The sequence below is a fragment of the Spodoptera frugiperda genome, chromosome 21, assembly GCF_023101765.2.
Source record: "Spodoptera frugiperda isolate SF20-4 chromosome 21, AGI-APGP_CSIRO_Sfru_2.0, whole genome shotgun sequence".
In the NCBI taxonomy this organism is placed as follows: domain Eukaryota; kingdom Metazoa; phylum Arthropoda; class Insecta; order Lepidoptera; family Noctuidae; genus Spodoptera; species Spodoptera frugiperda.
In genome coordinates this window covers 1,178,361-1,196,427 of record NC_064232.1, presented here as the reverse complement: position 1 = coordinate 1,196,427, position 18,067 = coordinate 1,178,361, and the positions used below count along the sequence as shown (strand labels likewise).

Below are 18,067 nucleotides of genomic sequence, written 5' to 3'. Positions count from 1 at the left end.
ACAAGTTTACCCGCCCAGTGCCTAACAAATGGACCATCTATTTTGTCCGCCAGTGTAACCAAAATGTTGTTTGAATGAATGGTTCATCTCGACTTATTTAGTCTTTCACTCATTATATTATGTACAGTACCCTTAGTAGGAGTTTGTGTTACGTTAAACGAAAACTAACCGAGAGCGCGTTCAATCAATCATGTGATGGTAAAAATCGCCGCCGCCTATGGACAACGAAAATGCTGTGGGCTTGACAAGTGCATTGCCGGTCTTTTGGAGTTTAGGAATTTAAGGGTTGTTGGGGAATCAGGGATTGGGAAGGGGGTTATTGGGTAACTCCGGTAACATCATTCATAACGAAACACAACGTAAGCGTTCTTTCACGTCGGTTTTCTGGTATCACTCCGAAGCATGGCTCTCTCACAATTAGCACGTTTAACAAACGGATTATTTTTCATAGACAGTAACTAATGTCATGCATCATAATAATATCACCACACAAAAAGGTATGTAATACTTTCTTTCTACACCATACGGATTTACACTTATTAAAGTGAAACAGTGAATCTGTTTAAAAAAAAACAGAGTTGAACTGATAAAGCAATCTAGGTATATTCTAGCAAAATCCTACTTAACAATTAGAATAAAAAATATTTACTTATTAAAAAAAAAGGTATTTTCAAATAAATCGCTTGACATTGTGTACCGTCGTGTGAGTGAGGTTCTTATCCATTATTTATAATTCATCTCCCATCCGTAATCTTCAAATCCCTAATCCCTGAAAAGTCGGCAAAGTAAGTGTAATTTTTCTAGTGTTTCGGGTGTCTATGGGCGCCGCTGATCCCTTATCATCAGGTGATCCGTCTAATGATATTTCATACTAGCTTCTACCAGCGAGCGGTTTCATAAAAAGCGTTTCCATTCTATCACCTAAGTTAATTCAAAACCTGCCTGTATACCAAATTTCATCAAAATCCATTCAGTAGTTTCAGCGTAATTGACGGACAAACATTCAAACATGCAAACAAACAATCTTTCACATTTATAATATTAAGTGTGATACCTTAAAAATACCTTATACAAATCAATATCATTTATTTATTATTATTATTTATTTATTTAGTACAAAAAACATGCATAATTTTACAGCTTAAGGCAATACATTATACAGTTAAAGATAAAATAAAGTAGTATAATAATTTAATCATGTACATAGAAAAAACAGCTCCAAGTATCTTTACCGTCCACAATATACCACCGTGTGTATACTCTTTGATACAACTAGTATTACGTGAGTCCAAAGCCAGTGAAAGCCAGCCCGCCGCGCGAGGCAGTATACTGCTACGTCGGTACACACACTAAAAAAAAAATGATATAACGGACAAAAAAAATATTAAAAAAAAATATTCGAGTCCCATTCTTAGGACCGCGGCCGCTTCAATTTATTTTTGGTGAGTTTCATTCTTATTTTAATTTTTTTATTTTTATTTTTATGTGATTATTATTAGTTTTATTTTCCGGTGATTTTTCATTTTATTTTTATTTTATTTTTTGTTTTGTGTGTGTGTGTGTGGTTTAAGGGTTTGTTTTTCTTTTATTATTTATTTTTTTGGCTAAAAATGACAATCCTAATATTAGTTGTAATATTAAAATTAAGTGTTTTTAAAAAATATCTTAGTAGTAGCACGGAGTCTAGAATTATGCCCAGTATATGGCAATAGGCTCACCCCCTATTACATGGGATTTATAACACAAATGGTGAAAAGTGGGTGTACATTGTATAGCGGCATTATGTGCTGTAATATGCACCTCTGCCTATCCCTTCAGGGATAAAAGGCGTCGATACGACGATATTCAAATTATATATCAGTTTTTCATTTCTATTTTAAGTAACGGTAATTTCATTTTTGTACCTATGATAGTGGCTATTAGATTTTTGAAAAATTTACAATTATAATTTACTAGCGACCCGCCCCAGCTTCGCATGGGCGCAATGGTGATATATTATGCATGTACTATACATATAAACCTTCCTCTTGAATCACTCTATCTATTAAAAAAATCGCATCAAAATCCGTTGCGTAGTTTTAAAGATTTAAGCGTACAAAGGGACATAGGGACAGAAAAAGCGACTTTGTTTTATACTATGTAGTGATAACTATATTGCATACAAAATACATTTCTTACATTTTAAAGCTGTGTAACTAAATTACATAATTAACATTTTATGCCTCTGTGCGTAAGTACTTGGATTCGTTACCCAAGTCGAGCAAGGTATTATTTTGATTACGAAATGAATCAAATAGTAGCGTGTGGTTCAATTTTATTTGCCAGTGTATACCGCTATGCTCGTCCTATTTTAAAGCGTAAAATATTACATATACAACGTATAACAAAATACCCATATACATCAAGAAACACTGAAGAATACAGGTTGAATAGAATCTCTACACGAAGTTTCAGCTTAAAATACGTTTAAAAAAAATTGGTACCAAATACTTGATATCGCATGCTTCTTGATTTCAAATCATACAAACGTGTCACAACACTACAGGGATCACTCGCTAATATTACGAAACATTTCTTCTGTAAATCTGATCGCCTAGTACCTGTCTACCTAATTTTGATTCGCGCGGCGGCGGCGCGTGCGTAGGTATTGGAAAAATTCATAACTTGGTACCATGAAAACATGAGTTTAAAAAACCCTTCCCGTATCGTTTGTTATGTTATCTAGAAGCCGTGCACTTGATATGTATACCCCCTTTTTGGTACAGGTTGTATAATATATTAATATATATTAACATAGTAAGTTCTACCATCTGTGTTGCGCGTTGCAATGTCTCTGCATTGTTCTCACATATATGTACAATTACTGATTGGAAAAATGTATCAGAGAAATTGTAAACATATATTTTTTAAAAGAGTAACGAATGGAGTTTCTTGCTCGTTCTTCTCCATTCGAAGCTACACTATGGAAGCACCTAGCTTCGCTGACGGACAGACTGACAGACTATTGTTTATTTCTTTCTTTGTTGACGTTTCAAAAGTACCTAAGTACATATATGGTTTAATTGGAATAAATGGTTTGACTTTGACTTTGAAATGTGTTCATTAATTGTTAAATGAAATTGCAGACAAATGTACCTTATAATTATTATTTTATTAATTACATTAGATCTAGATTAGATTTCAGCCATGATCGTTCCACTGCAGGCTAAATGCCTCCCTACCCTCCTTCCACTCCTCTCTGTTTAAAGCTTTTTTCGGGCAATCCAACAATCGCTGTTGAGTTTGTCTCGCCATTTTTAATTACATAGCTGGGAATATTATTTACATACAAAAAAAATATTATAATAATTGCTTTTGTCTTAAAAACCCTTAAGCAATTAAATGATACATGTTTAAAAGCACTTAAGCTTTACATTTAAATAATACATGTATAATTTATTTATACTCCCAACAAAAGATTAATTAGGTAATAAATATTTATTATACTTCGTGTGTTCAGGCGTTCATCCTTGGTTAAGGCAAGAGGGAGTGTCAGACTCTTACTGACTAAAAACCACCCCGTTCCTACTCCTGCTTTTCGAGCCGGAGCCCCGGTAAACCCGCTAGGTAGTCCACAGCTCCAGATCAGGCATCAGCCCAATTGGGCCCCATCTGTGGTGGTCTGATGGCTCTTTAAGGCGCGCGCGGAACGCACGGGTCTGGTTCTGGTCGGGCGGCGAGCTACCCTTGCTCGCCGTCCGCAGACTCGGAAATTGGACTTTGAACTACCCAGCGGGCTTTCCGAGGCTCCGGCTCGAAAAGCAGGAGTAGGAACGGTGTGGTTTTTAGTCAGTAACACTCTGACACTCCCTCTCGCCTCACCCAAGGCGAGAGAAGTCATTGGATGATATTCTCTTTAAAAAAAAACCAACAAGAAGCTACATTACTGCAATATCACTAGTTAAATTCTTGCTTAACATCAACATCAAAAACGTTAATAAATACTGTCAATAAAGCGGTGGAAACCGCGTGAAACACTATGTTAATAAGTCCCAATAACCTCAATAGATATTATATGAAGCAACGCATATTTAGTTGTTATTTTTTTATATAAGAATTTTCGACACACGCCGCGTGGATTTACACGTGACTGCTTTAGGCAGTTCGATTCAGATTTAAGTAAAAGTACTTGATTGCACCGTTGGCACGGTGGCTGGGCGATCGACTGCCGTGTCGTGGGTCCGATGTAACGGAACAACTCTTTGTGTGATCCACAAATTGTTGTTTCGGATCTGGGTGTCATGTGTATGTGAACTTGTATGTTTGTAAACGCACCCACGACACAGGAGAAAATCCTAGTGTTTTATTTTCTTTTTAATAAACGGGGCAACGTTTTGTAAAAAAAAACTGTTTCATTATCAGTTTTTTCAGTTGCTCCACACTAGGATTTCCTCCTGTGTCGTGTGTGCGTTTACAAACATACAAGTTTACATACACATGACACCCAGACCCGGAACAACAATTTGTGGATCACACAAAGAGTTGTTCCGTGCGTCGAACCTGCTACACGTTGCACGGCAGCCAGTTGCCCAGCCACCGTGCAGTCAAGAGTGACGTGATTGAGGATGATGATGAGAAATAAGTATTTTTGTTGCAGATCATAATATTTTGGAAGTGACTTCTGTTCAGAATGGACTCAAAATTTATGTCATCGGATAAAATGGACGAATATCAGTAAGTACAGACATACATACATATTTGTAGGACCAAAGTTAGTAGTTAGTCGTTGGCGGTATTTCCAAACCGAGAGGATCTTCAAACTTTTAAGAAAAGAGCGTATTCCTTTTCTGCTGGCTGGCTGATGCATATCTGTGACTCCTCTAGTGTGGCGGGTGTCCATGGGCGGCAATTGCTTGCCATCAAGTGATTCGTCTGCTCGTTTCCCGGCTTATAACATAAGAAAACTCAAAGTATTCATGATTAAGAAAAAAATATAAAATTTCCAAATAAACTACTTTAATGGACTTGAGCCCCATTGAAGTGAAACCACGATCACTCATGAATCGAAATCACGACACCTTACCTACTAATCACACGTATCTAAAACCTCATCTCCCATTCTAGAAAACACATAGAAATGATGAACGGCAACGATTTGAACGTGCTGAACCTCAATTATGAGAGCCACATGAACATGGAACATCCTGACAAGACCTCGGAAGCCATTGCTGACTTCTACGAAGATTCCATAATCCTGGTCACAGGAGGAACTGGATTTGTTGGCAAAGCGCTCCTGGAGAAATTGTTGAGGAGTTGTGCTGGTATCAAGACTGTCTACGTCCTGATGAGACCGAAAAGGGGTCTGACAGTAGACCAGAGGTATAAGGAATTGCTTAAAAACCAGGTAAGTGTGATATTTCAGGGGTTTTCCGAAGGTACGTATATTTTTTTTTCTATGTTCTAAGTTATTTTGTATCTTTAAACTGTTTTGGGTAATGAGTGGTTGATGAGATGGATGTGGATGATCGTAAGGAAGATTGTATGTTATGTGTGTGTTTTATGTTGCATCTCTGCTGCATGAGCATTTAATTGCGAATGGGAGGGCGGTGCTGCACACCGCATGTTGAAAAATACATTGTACCTATAAGCGGAATTAAAAAAAAATCTTACTGTATTGTTAGTCTTTAAAAGTTTGCCTATTGGTCGTCGGGTTTCACCAAGAGAGATGACACAAAAAAACAAAAAAGCTATCCCAGGCTACTAAACTTTATAATGTCTTAATCCATCATACACACACAAAATACCAAAAAATCTAAGACCAGTTCCTCCCCAGGTCTTCGACCGCATCAGGGCAAAATGGCCAGAGCGGCTGGGCAAGCTCTACCCAATAACTGGAGACGTCTCCGCTCCAAACCTTGGAGTCAGTCCCGAACAGCGTGAGTTACTGGGCAAGGTGACTGCGGTGTTCCATTCTGCTGCAACCGTCAGGTTTACTGAACCGCTCCATGTGGCCACGACCCTCAATGTCCAAGGAACAGCTTCCCTGCTGAAGTTGGCTGAAGATATGCCTAAGTTGAAGGTAATTATGGTGTTTTCTTCTGAGCTGGGGGAGCTTCTTTTCGGGAGAAGATTTTGTAGTGTATTTGTTTGTTTTGACTGCACTGTTGACGCTGGCTGGACAACCGGCTGCCGTGCAACGGATAGCGGGTTCGAGTCCTCTTTGTGTGATCCACAAATATTGTTTCGGGTCTGGATGTCATGTATATTTTTGTAAATGCACCCGCAAAAGAAAATCCTGTTGTGGTGCAACATTAAAAAAAAAATGATATACTTTTATTACTTTTGAACATATTCAATTTATTAAATCTTTATTGAGCTTTGAAGGGGTAGACAGAAGAATAATAATAATTTACATAATTAATAATAGATATTAGTTTATCGGATTTTCGCTCTTCACATTAGTATTACCTACTTAAATAATCTAAGAATCTCTACATTAGAGCTCGCAAAAGCTCGCTTGTTATTTGACTGTTCACCTATATATACCTCATCATATTCTAATCTCCATCTCTCTCCCACCAGGCCCTGGTGCACGTGTCAACAGCGTACAGCAACGCCCCCAGGTCTCACATTGAAGAACGAGTCTACCCACCACCTTATGACCCTGACAGCATAGTGAGGTGCACCAAGATGCTGCCCCCAGAGACTGTGGAAGTCATTTCAGATACCCTGCAGGTTGGTCTTTTAGTCTTTCGGTCTTTTGGTCTACTGGTCTTTTGTTGAGTAGACCGTAGTGTTTTACTGGGAACAGTCATATTTAGTTCGTTGTGTAGAAGGTTAATTTAATAAGAAACTATTCCTTTTCTTCTCCTTTGATAATATCTTCTGATTTATTTTGTTGTGGGATTTAATAGGATGAATCACCTGAAAATGGTAAGCAATCGCCGCTGCCCATAGACACCCGCAACACGAGAGGCATTACAAGTGCGTTGCTGGCGTTTTAGGATTAGGAATTTAAGGGTTGTTGGGAATCAAGGGATTGATGCGATGCGTACCGGATGATGTCATACGGAATGCTGATGTCAAAAATCCGAGCGAAAGTGGTATCGGCAATCCGATCGCTGTCGATACAGTGGACGCAGTCTGAAAAAAATATCCGTTTGATGCGATCCGTCCGATGCGTACAATGCGGGCCTGTCGACGCTTACCTTACAAAGGATATTTATTTAACAGTTCCATAAATTAACGCCTTATTCATCTTGCAGGGTGAACATCCGAATCCCTACACACTGACGAAGGCGCTGGCAGAGTCCATAGTGTACGGGCACACCAACCTGCCAGTCTGCATCGTTAGACCTTCGATTGGTAAGTACATAATATAGCTTTATTGATTGTTAAGCAAAGGTATACTTCAACTAGAGCTGTGGACTACCTAGCAAGTTAATGGGGCTCCGGCTCGAAAAGCAGGAGTAGGAACGAGGTGGTGTTTAGTTATTAAGAGTCTGACACTTCCTCTCGTCTCACCCAAGGTGGGAAAAGTCATCGGATGATTTCAAAAATAAAGACTAAATATAAATTATAAATTTTCGAAATCTTGCAGAAATTTATAAAATAATTACTAGCTAATGACCGCGACTTCGCTCGCCTGGATTATGTACTTTGTGTTAAATAAAAGTAGCCTAAGTTACTCTTTTTAGTACATCAGCTTCCTAATAATAAAAGTCTCGTTAAAATCGGTCCAGCCATTTTAAAGATTAGCCAGAATGGATAGATGGACAGACAGACAGACAAAAATTAGAAAAATATTTTGGTAAAAATATATTTTATTACCCAAAGAGTTGCTCCGTGAGGAAATCGAACCACCACAATCGCACCATCAGACAAAAGATACATACGTACATATATAGATATATTATTTAACGCCACAAGTCAACCAATGATATCACAGATCGATATGACTTATGACTTATATATGAATGTCATGCGAAACGGGCGTACCAAGACAGCTTGTGGGACATTATACGCCTTAACAGATGGTGTTCCTATCGTTAATTCCCAGGGAAAAAGGGCCTGAATTTGTGCCTCAAAACTTTAAAGGTATATAATTAAAGTTTCACCTGGAAATGACCTGGTTCGGTATTGATTTTGTTTTTATCACACATAAATGGAATTCATTGATTCTATTCATCATCATCAACTGTCTATAAGTGGTCACTGCTGAGCAAAGGTCTCTTCTTACACAGATGGTTTTTATGGTATAAGCCGGTAACCGAGCTGACGGATCACCTGATAGTAAGTAATCACCGACGCCTATGGGCATCTAAAAAACCAGCCGCGTTACAAGTCGGCCTTTGAGGGGTTAGGAATTAAAGGGTTGTTGGGGTATCGGGGATTGCGAAGAGGGGTAATTGGATCTCCGGTAACCTCAATCATAACGAATCACAAAGCAAGCGTTGTTTCACGGCGGTTTTCTGTGAGGCCGTGGTACCACCGTATCACTCCGGTCGAGCCGGCCCATTTGTGCCGAAGGATGGTTCTCCCACACTTAAGCTGTTTGCGCATTGATCACCCCGCTTGCTCAATGCGGGTTGGTGATTTCAAACTAATAATTAGAAATTATAAGCCCATTTTTCTCACGATGTTTTCCTTCACCTTTTGTCAGTGGTGTCTAAACAATTTTAGGAAGTACTCAAAAAAATCACATTGGTACTTGCAGCCCTCACGCATGAGAAGAGGGCATTTTAAACCTCCAGACCACCACGACAAACAGACGCCTTAAAAATATATACCAGTAGATATATATCATAGTTTATAGTACATGTCATTGTTGCTATTAAAACTATGGTTAAGCACTCATTAACATACAACTTACATATATAGTGAGACAGACGGACAGCTGTGAATTATTTATGTAATAAAATCAGACGTTAGTAGCTTTGAAACGACTTAATAAAACTCAACTCGTTCAAAGCAGTAGTAGGAACGGGGTGGTGTTTAGTCAGTAAGAGTCTGACACTCTCGCCTCACTCAAGGCGGGAGAATGGATAATTTTCCTCTGTCGAAAAACTCCTCTTTGATTCTAAATTCGAAACTTTGACCTTTTAGAAGTCAAAGTAGTAATTTAACTAATTAGTACTAATTTTGTGGTTTTGTCGAAATCATTGACAATAATTATGAATTAGATATTTTTATGGTATAAGGCGGTGAACGAGCAGACGGATCACCTGATAGTAACCAATCTCCGTGCCCATGGACACTTGAAACACCAGAGGCGTTACAAGTGCATTGCCGGCCTTTTGTGAGTTAGGAATTTAAGGGTTGTTGGGGAATCAGGGATTGGGAAGGGGTAATTGGGCCTCCAGTAACCTCACTCACACAACGCAAGCGTAGTTTCACGTCGGTTTTCTGTGAGGCCGTGGTATCACTCCGGTCGAGCCGGCCCATTCGTGCCGAAGCATGGCTCTCCTACACTTAAAACTGCGACAACTTGACCATTGAGGCATTGTATTACGCACGTTTAAGAATACTTAGATTAAATTAATTAGTACTTGATTGTATGCTCATCACATATTTAATACATACATATATAGTCGTCATATATAATGTACATACCATATATATATGTACCTATGTGATGTCCTTCAGAAAGGTTTAAGGTCACTGAACGAACGAAGTTTCTTTAATTGATTTTTAATTCTATTTACAAAGCGATACGATTGAAATTTGGGATAGCTAAGTTTGCTAGTGACGTCGGTGTAAAATATATTTGTCACCACCGCTACTCTTCACGTGGGTGTCGTATACCCGACAAAGGGGTTATAAACACAGAGACCGGGCTGCGGCGCTCTCTGATAAACTTGAAACTTTTTGTACTATAATCTCCAACTTATTTGCCAAGTGTGAAGATTCTGGAAAATGGCAAACCCTTTTTAAATAGGAGTCTTAGACATGTCCAGCATTAGACTAACAACAGTCTCTTCCTTTTCATAAGTTACCCAATGATTTCTCCCGCCTTGCGAGAGGCGAGAGAAAGTATCAGACATTACTGACTTAACACCACCTCGTTCCTTTTCCTGCTTTGAGCCCGAGCCACGGTAATACTAGGCTATCCACAGCAGATAGGGTCTAGTAGGACTGATGCCTGATCCGGAGCTGCGGACTACCTAGCGGGTTTACTGGGGCTCCGGTTCAAAGCAGGAGTAGGAACGGGGTGGTTTTTAGTCAGTAAGAGTCTGACACTCCCTCTCGCCTCGCCCAAGACGAGAGAAGTCATTGTTTGAAGTCCCCCACTCCCAAAAAAAGGTTATCCGCAAATCTACCCAGAAAGGCTTTATTACATAATTAAATTACTATAATTTTATAGGTTAGGTTAGCTGGTAACAAGTACTATGGCCTATTACTCAATGGAGTTTATCTCGAAACCAGTTGCGAGAAAGCGACTAGAAGACATGTCAACATAGCTCTTATGTAATGCTTGTCATATCACCACGATGTCTTATCTGGCTGTGGTTAGGTGGTATTGAACAACTGATGCTATTTTAAAACTTTTTTTTTTATGACTGCACGGTTGGTGTGGTGGCTGGGGAACTGGCTGCCGCACAACGGGTAACGGGTTTGATTCCCGCAAAGAGCAACTCTTTGTGTCCACAAATTGTTGTTTCGGGTGTGGGTGTCATGTGCATGTGAACTTGTATGTTTGTAAACGCACCCACGACACAGGAGAAAATCCTAGCGTGGGGCAAAAAGAAAAAAATAATAATATAAAAAACGTTAGCCCACAAAAACTAAAACAGAAAAATAAATAATTAAATTAATCTATTATATAAAAATAAGTCGGGTTTTCCTTCCGTGACGCTATAACTCTCAGAACGCACGAACCGATTTCCATAGTGAAGCATTCGTTTGAAAGGTCTTGGGCTCCGTGAGGTTTATAGCAAATGAAAATTTAGGAAAATATTAAAAAAAAACTAATAAGTAGTATCATGGTCCACATAAACATAATACGCCTAAATATTTCTAGTCAAAAGTATAAAATTGAAAACAATTAATTAAATTAATCAACAACAACCTCACGTTTTATCCCCGGATGTTCCTTGACCAGAGAAGCACATACTCCACATTACGGCACGTAATGCCACTGTCTATTTGAAATAAACCCACTTTTCCCCCACTTGTGTTTTAAGTCCTGTGATAGTTGTAGGTGAGCCAATTGATGGCAATTGGCGCACCTCCTGTTGTAATTTGTTAAAGTATATGGATACTGAGCACACTTCTAAACTCCGCGATACTTAATACTCTTGACCGACCCGGGAATAAAACTAGCAACCCGTTGTCCGGCAGTCGCATTTACAACCACACTTGAGACGGGATATTTACCATGTTTATTTATGTCTATGAGTTTCCGATATTTCAGCACTGTTGCAAGCGCCATGATCACGGATGAACTGGAGTATATGCGGGTGGATGTTTAAGAGCAGACGAATCGGTCTACCCTTATACTCTTCCTATAACTCAGACATAAATAAACATGGTAAATATCCCGTCTCAAGTTCTAATGTTAGTGTTAGTGACCATGTCAGTTTAAAAAAAAACTTCCTAACATATTCGCGCGAAGGAAACGAGTGGTCTAACTCTGACCTCAAATACAAGGTTTAACTACTAGTATCTTATAACACCTGAAATCGATATTTCAGGCCTGAAAACTGAAGGGTATCATGAATTTTTAATTGAAATCGCTATTTCAGAATCGATACCGTGAAAATCGATACCAATGGCGTATTTTATAGTTCATGGTTAAAGCAAAGGAAAGGTCATTTATGGCACTTTCATCTATACTCTATATACTAAAATATATACTAATATTATAAAGCTGAAGAGTTTGTTTGTTTGAACGCGCTAATCTCCGGAACTACTGGTCCGATTTAAATAATTCTTTTTGTGTTGGATAGTAAATTGATCGAGGAAGGCTATATGCTATAAATCATCACGCTCTGATCAATAGGAGCCAAGAAGAGCGGGTGAAACCGCGCGGAAGTAGCTGGTAGAATATAATATAATGTTATGTGATTTTTATATTCAATTTGTGTGAGGGACTTTTTTTAAGGGGGAAAATCATTCAATTTCCTTTCCTTTCCTTTCCTTTCCATGCCTTCTCCCGCCTTGGGTGAGGCGAGAGGGAGTGTTAGACTTACTGACTAAAAACCACCCCGTTCCTACTACTGCTTGTCGAGCCGGAGCCCCGGTAAACCCGCTAGGTAGTCCGCAGCTCCGGATCAGGCATCAGTCCTACTGGGCCCCATCTGTTACTAGTACGTTCCCTGCCTTTTGGGGGTTAGGAATTTAAGTGTTGTTGGGGAATCGGGGATTGTGAATATTGGGAAAAGCACCTCTGTCTATCCGGACTATTCAGGATTGAACCTTATTACTTTAGTTAATAAAAGTTATTTTTCTTTATTCCAGTGACAGCTGCCCTGCAAGAACCTTATCCTGGATGGATAGACAACGTCTATGGAGTTACTGGTTAGTATAAAAACTATATGAATCATATTTTTCATATTTCCGATAAGACCTTCACAAACCTTTAAGATAAGAGGTTAGGTGTCCCGTCTACTCCTATAAAAAATACTGCTTTTAATTCATCGTTACTTGTGGTCATCACAATACGTCTCAGTCGGGTATACGATACCCACGTGAAGAGTCAGAGTGCTGAATTGTGACTTAGCCGTCACCATTCACCATATCTTTGTCCTCATTGACTCTGATGAATTAATCATCTACTGCTTCTTCTTCCAGGCATCATCATGGAGATGTCTCGTGGAACCTATCGCTCAGGGTACTGCCGGGAGCGGTACGTGGTGGACCTGGTGCCAGTCGACATGGTCGTCAACTCCTGCATCCTGGCTGCTTGGAGGCAAGGAGTTAAGCAGTGAGTATCAACAGATTTCAAATGATGATGCAACGTTTTTTCTCGTTACTATCGAGAGAGCCATGCTTCAGCACGAAAGGGCCAGATCGACCGTAGTGATACCACGGCCTCACAGAAAACCGACGTAAAACAACGCTTGCGTTGTGTGAGTGAGGTTCCGGAGGCCCAATAATCCAATCCGATGCCCCGAATAATCCTCCAATTCCTAACCCCCAAAAAGGTCGGCAACGCACTTGTAGCGCCTCTGGTGTTTCGGGCGTCTATGGACGGCGTTGATTGCTTACCATCAAGAGATTCGCCTGCTCTTTAATACCGACTTATCGCATAAAAAAAACCTAATCACCTTGAAGAAAAAGAGATTCAACGTTTCTGTAACCCTCAGACTCTCTGGGTGCACAAGTGCGGTTTTAATTGCTTACCATCAGGCGATTCATGTGTCTTGCTTGCCTCATATCACGTAAAAATATAACAGGTATTTAGAAAATTGCAATGATTATGAGAAAAAATTCTCACCGTTCGGATTCAAAACTAAACTTATATCATAATACTTTGCAAAAGTTGTATTCTGCACCACGAACTAGAATCGTACTTTTATTTTAAAATACAGTATTTTCAATAATATCTCAACATTTCCAGGCCGGGTCGCTGTCCAGTGTACAACGTGACCTCAGGGTCCATCAACCCCCTCCAATGGGGCCAGTTCACCAAGCTCTGCGTCAAATGGGCACTGGAAAACCCCACCAAGTAAGTTTCTTACTATCTTAGAATATAAATACAAAAGTTTGTGTGTATGTTTGTTACTCATTCACGTCAAAATGGCTGAAGGGATTGGGATGAAATTTGGTACAGGTGTAGATTATGGTCTGGAATAACACACAGGCTATATCTTATATACTTTTTATCCCACTAAGCTGGCAGAAACTAGTCTGGAGGCTTTCTCCAATTCAACGAAAAACAAAGTTTAGTTAGAAACTTAGCAGATTTAGTACTATAATTCCATTTATTGCGAACTTTCGTGAACAAAAATGAACGAATGAAATGAAGATAAATAAATAGATGGTATTGATATGAAATTAAAAAATAAAACGTTATTTCAAGTAATTCTATTAGTAAATCAATAAAACCTACGGCCAAAGATTAAACGAAACTTCGCATTCGAGAACCGGAGTAGGCCTACAGGTAGGTTAGGTTATTATGAATGGTAGGCGAAGGAACAAACGTGCCCTCTACCTTTTCAAAGCATATTCTTCCGCTCAGCCTTTTTGAGGGTTTTACGATCGGCGAAAATGTTGTGATGTAATAATAATGAAATGCTCTATTTCTAGATACGTGATGTGGTACCCGAACTTCGCGTTCACCGAGTCGAGGTTTATGAACACGTTCTGGGAGATCACGTGTCATTTCCTGCCTGCCTTCATGTACGACCTGCTGCTCAGGGCTCAGGGACGGAAGGCCATGTAAGTAGACCATTATTCATCATCATTTTAAGTGTGGGAGAGCCATGCTTCGGCACGAATGGGCCGGCTCGACCGGAGTGATACCACGGCCGAGCAGAAAACCGACGTGAAACAACAATTGCGTTGTGTTTCGTTGTGTGAGTGAGGTTACCGGAGGCCCAATTCCCCCTTCCCAATCTTCCCAATCGCCGATTCCCGAACAACGACCCTTAAATTCCTAACTCCCAAAAAGCCGGCACACGCCTCTGGTGTTTCAAGTGTCCATGGGCGGCGGTGATTGCTTACCATCAGGTAATACGTACGCTCGATTACCGGCTTGTTTCATAAAAAAAAATCATCACCATCCTGCAATCAGTCACGTACCGTCCACTACACATGGCGAGGTTGGAAAGCAGTTTGAGGGTGATTTTCATCCAGAGATGTGCTATGCTACGTTGCTGTGGGTGCGTTTGGCTTCTACTAATCATATTCATTGGCACACATAACTTAGTACTGGTAGAAACGGGCTCAGCTAAGCTATGTTTTTATATGGAAAGATGCGAGCTATCTTTCCATATAAAAATTTCGAGATGGATGGCTTCCCTACTATAGGTACATCGCATACTCGAGTATCTTTCTCGCACAGCTACATAGCTTAGTATCAGTGGAATCGGTCATCATAGTTTTCCAGATTAGCTATTACATCTGCGTAGCATAGTTACGTAGCACATATGTGGTGGGAAAGCACCATTATTTAACAATTTGTAATGAAAAGAAAAGAACTTAAGTCGAAGGACTTACAAGATTTTCCCGTTTTCATTTTCATTCACAATAAACAAAACCATAATTATTAATAATTATTATGTTATCGGCTTACTCATGTAACTGTTTGACGAGGAACTCGACTAGTTTCAAGCCGTGCTAGAGGCTCATATTCATGAGCAGCATTCCGCGACACACGACGCGGCGATTGTCGCGCTGCTACTAAGTAAGCCGATAACACGGTTGACTGCACGGTTGGTGCGGTGGCTGGGCAACTGGCTGCCGAGCAACGGGTAGCGGGTTCGATTCCCGCACGGAGCAACACTTTGTGTGATCCACAAATTGTTGTTTCGGGTCTGGGTGGCATGTGTATGTGAACTTGTATGTTTGTAAACGCACCCACGCCACAGGAGAAAATCCTAATGTAGGGCAACGTTTTTTTTTTAGAAAAAAAAAACATTGCCTATAATTAATTTAGTATGTCTCACGAAAGTTACAATAAAACCATAATTATTATTATTTATTAAACTTTCAGAATGATGAAACTGGCACGCCGTTTCAAAATGGCGGCTGCAACCGGAGAATATTTTGCCAACCACGAATGGCAGTTTGGCATCGCTGAGTTGACGGCGTTGCACGACGATGCCAGTTATGCCAGAGACTCTGGCGCCTTCCCCCACTGGCCGGCTGACTTTGACTGGGATTCTTATATAGGAGCATATATGTTTGGTATAAGGAGATATATACTGAAAGATACTGCGGAGTCTCTGCCAGTAGCGAGGACTAAGCTGAGGCGGTAAGTTTTCTTGAAATTGTTTTGTTAATTAATCATTTGACCTGACTTACATAAGCTCCATACAAAATGTGTCAAAATTCTATCTCTAGTAGGCAAATCTACAGATAGATAGGTTATTGAAACTGGCCGTTATAGTATGGGAGAGCCATGCTTCGGCATGAATGGGACGGCTCGACCGGAGTGATACCACGACCTCACAGAGAACCGATTTGAAACAACGCTTGCATTGTGTGAGTGAGGTTACCAGAGGCCCAATTACACCCTTCCCAATCTTCGATTGCTCAACCATCCTTAAATTCCTAACTCCCAAAAGGCCGGCAACGCACAGTACGCCTCTGGTGTTTCAGTGTCCATAGGCGGCGGCGATTGCTTACCATCAGGTGAACCGTCTGCTCGTTTACCGGCTTATACCATAAAAAAAACTTATTTTTAATGTCTTTTTCAGGCTATACTGGGTTCACAAGCTGTTCCAAGCGGCAACAGGATACTACATATTCAGATTTCTAGCCGGCCGCTTACGGTAAAATAAATTACAAGATGTATTTTGTAAATAAAATTAACCATTTCGTCCTCACTATTAAGTTTTAGCCTTTTGACCGCCAAGTCGCAAAAATGACAGATTTAAATCATGTCAAATGTCAGGTAAAATGTCAAGAGTTAGGAATAAAATGTCAAAAGTCAGATAAATTGTCAAATGACCACACAGAACTGTGTCATATTTGAATCGAAATATTTTTGAATGTCACCTTATGTAACTATGTATGTGAAAACAAAGAAAGAAATTAACTTCATATATAAATCATAATATTATTAAAGGAAATAAAAACTTTAGTTCATATGTCACTGTGGCGGTCAAAAAGCTAAACAAGATTTTAAATAAGGCTTTAAAATAATTATATTAAGCAAAGAAACCCTATGAAATACTCATATAATTTCTCAAACATTTGATAGACATAGAGGCTATCTATCTTTGAATATATATCAAAATAAAATATATTATAATTATTATATTTATGTCAAATGTCAGATGAAATAATGACACATTTCAATAATGTCAAATGTCAGGAAAAAATGTCAAAGCTCACATACAAAAATGTCAAAAGTCAGACAATCTGTTTGGACAGTTCACAGACTCAAAATTAATTTCTTTTTTTAATTTTCTGGTCATTTATGTGATGACACTTCTTATTATGTAATAGTTATTAAGTCATTTGAGTGTACCTGTACTGTTAGAAAAATATATATAAAAACTATATATATTTTAGCTTTTCTATAAAAACTGAAAAATTCACCAAATATCTTAATTTGTAATGGCTTTTTTTAATAATGATAGTTTTTCAATGAATTTCCTTAAAATACCATTACAAAATACCTCAAAATACAAAATAACTTTTTTATAAAAAAAGGAAACCGCTTTCGATTTTCTTTTACAACCTTCATTTGAAGTCGAGTAATATACCTAAAACTTTTTCCTAAGTCTGAAAAAATACTATGCTGAAAACCGCATCAAAATCAGTTCATCTAAAAGTGGGTTAATCACATATAAACATACATAGAGGTAAAACTAAGAACTTCCCGTATTTGAAGTCGGTTAAAAATGCGTAGTTTCACCATTTCAATAATTATTATTTACTAATTTTTCTTTTTATTTGGTTTTTCATTGAAAAACTATACATTGTAGACTTGTCAACATAATTATTTGTGTCATATTTTTATTACAAATATTTTGTACATCAGATATTATGTTTTTTATGAGATTTTATATTTAAGTTATTGAATACGTTTCTGTATAAGTGTCTACACTGATTAAGGTAAATAATTTTAATTATTAAATCAAAATAAATAATAAAAACTGTGCATAATTAGATGTCTATAGTTGTTTTTCTTATAATCCAATAGGGTTTTGAAAAATACTATGTAACGTCACGCCTTTTATCCCCGAAGGGGTAGGCAGAGGTGCACATTACGGCACGTAATGCCGCTATACAATGTACACCCACTTTTCACCATTTGTATAATAGGGGGTGAGCCTATTGCCATATACTGGGCACAATTCCAGACTCCGCGCTCCGAAATACCAAAAAAAGCTCGTTAATATTTTTCCCCGACCCAGGAATTGAACCCGAGACCCCTTGTCCAGTAGTCGCACTTGCGACCTACGAGGCAGTT

The 18,067-nt window shown here is 39.0% G+C and overlaps 2 protein-coding genes across 2 annotated transcripts in view; one reads left to right on the top strand and one right to left on the bottom strand.

Moving 5' to 3' along the window:
- LOC118280546 (pseudouridine-5'-phosphatase-like) overlaps positions 1 to 18,067 on the bottom strand; it is a 157,094-nt gene that overhangs the window by 127,499 nt on the left and 11,528 nt on the right. The window lies entirely within an intron of this gene.
- LOC118280293 (putative fatty acyl-CoA reductase CG5065) lies at positions 1,295 to 17,769 on the top strand. The gene is made up of 12 exons (XM_035600257.2): positions 1,295 to 1,442; positions 4,637 to 4,713; positions 5,104 to 5,383; positions 5,813 to 6,058; positions 6,562 to 6,714; positions 7,245 to 7,344; positions 12,439 to 12,498; positions 12,772 to 12,904; positions 13,541 to 13,648; positions 14,230 to 14,361; positions 15,638 to 15,898; positions 16,344 to 17,769. The coding sequence occupies exons 2-12, from the start codon at positions 4,670 to 4,672 to the stop codon at positions 16,420 to 16,422; spliced, it is 1,596 nt and encodes a 531-aa protein (XP_035456150.2). The 5' UTR covers positions 1,295 to 1,442; positions 4,637 to 4,669; the 3' UTR covers positions 16,423 to 17,769.

What these genes read in the sequence shown, in the direction of transcription:
- LOC118280293 (XM_035600257.2), top strand. Translation starts at nt 4,670, where the DNA reads ATGGACTCAAAATTTATGTCATCGGATAAAATGGACGAATATCA. An exon ending in AGGAATTGCTTAAAAACCAG is followed by an intron (nt 5,384 to 5,812) that starts GTAAGTGTGATA and finishes GTTCCTCCCCAG; the next exon opens with GTCTTCGACCGCATCAGGGC. An exon ending in GCACTGGAAAACCCCACCAA is followed by an intron (nt 13,649 to 14,229) that starts GTAAGTTTCTTA and finishes CTCTATTTCTAG; the next exon opens with ATACGTGATGTGGTACCCGA.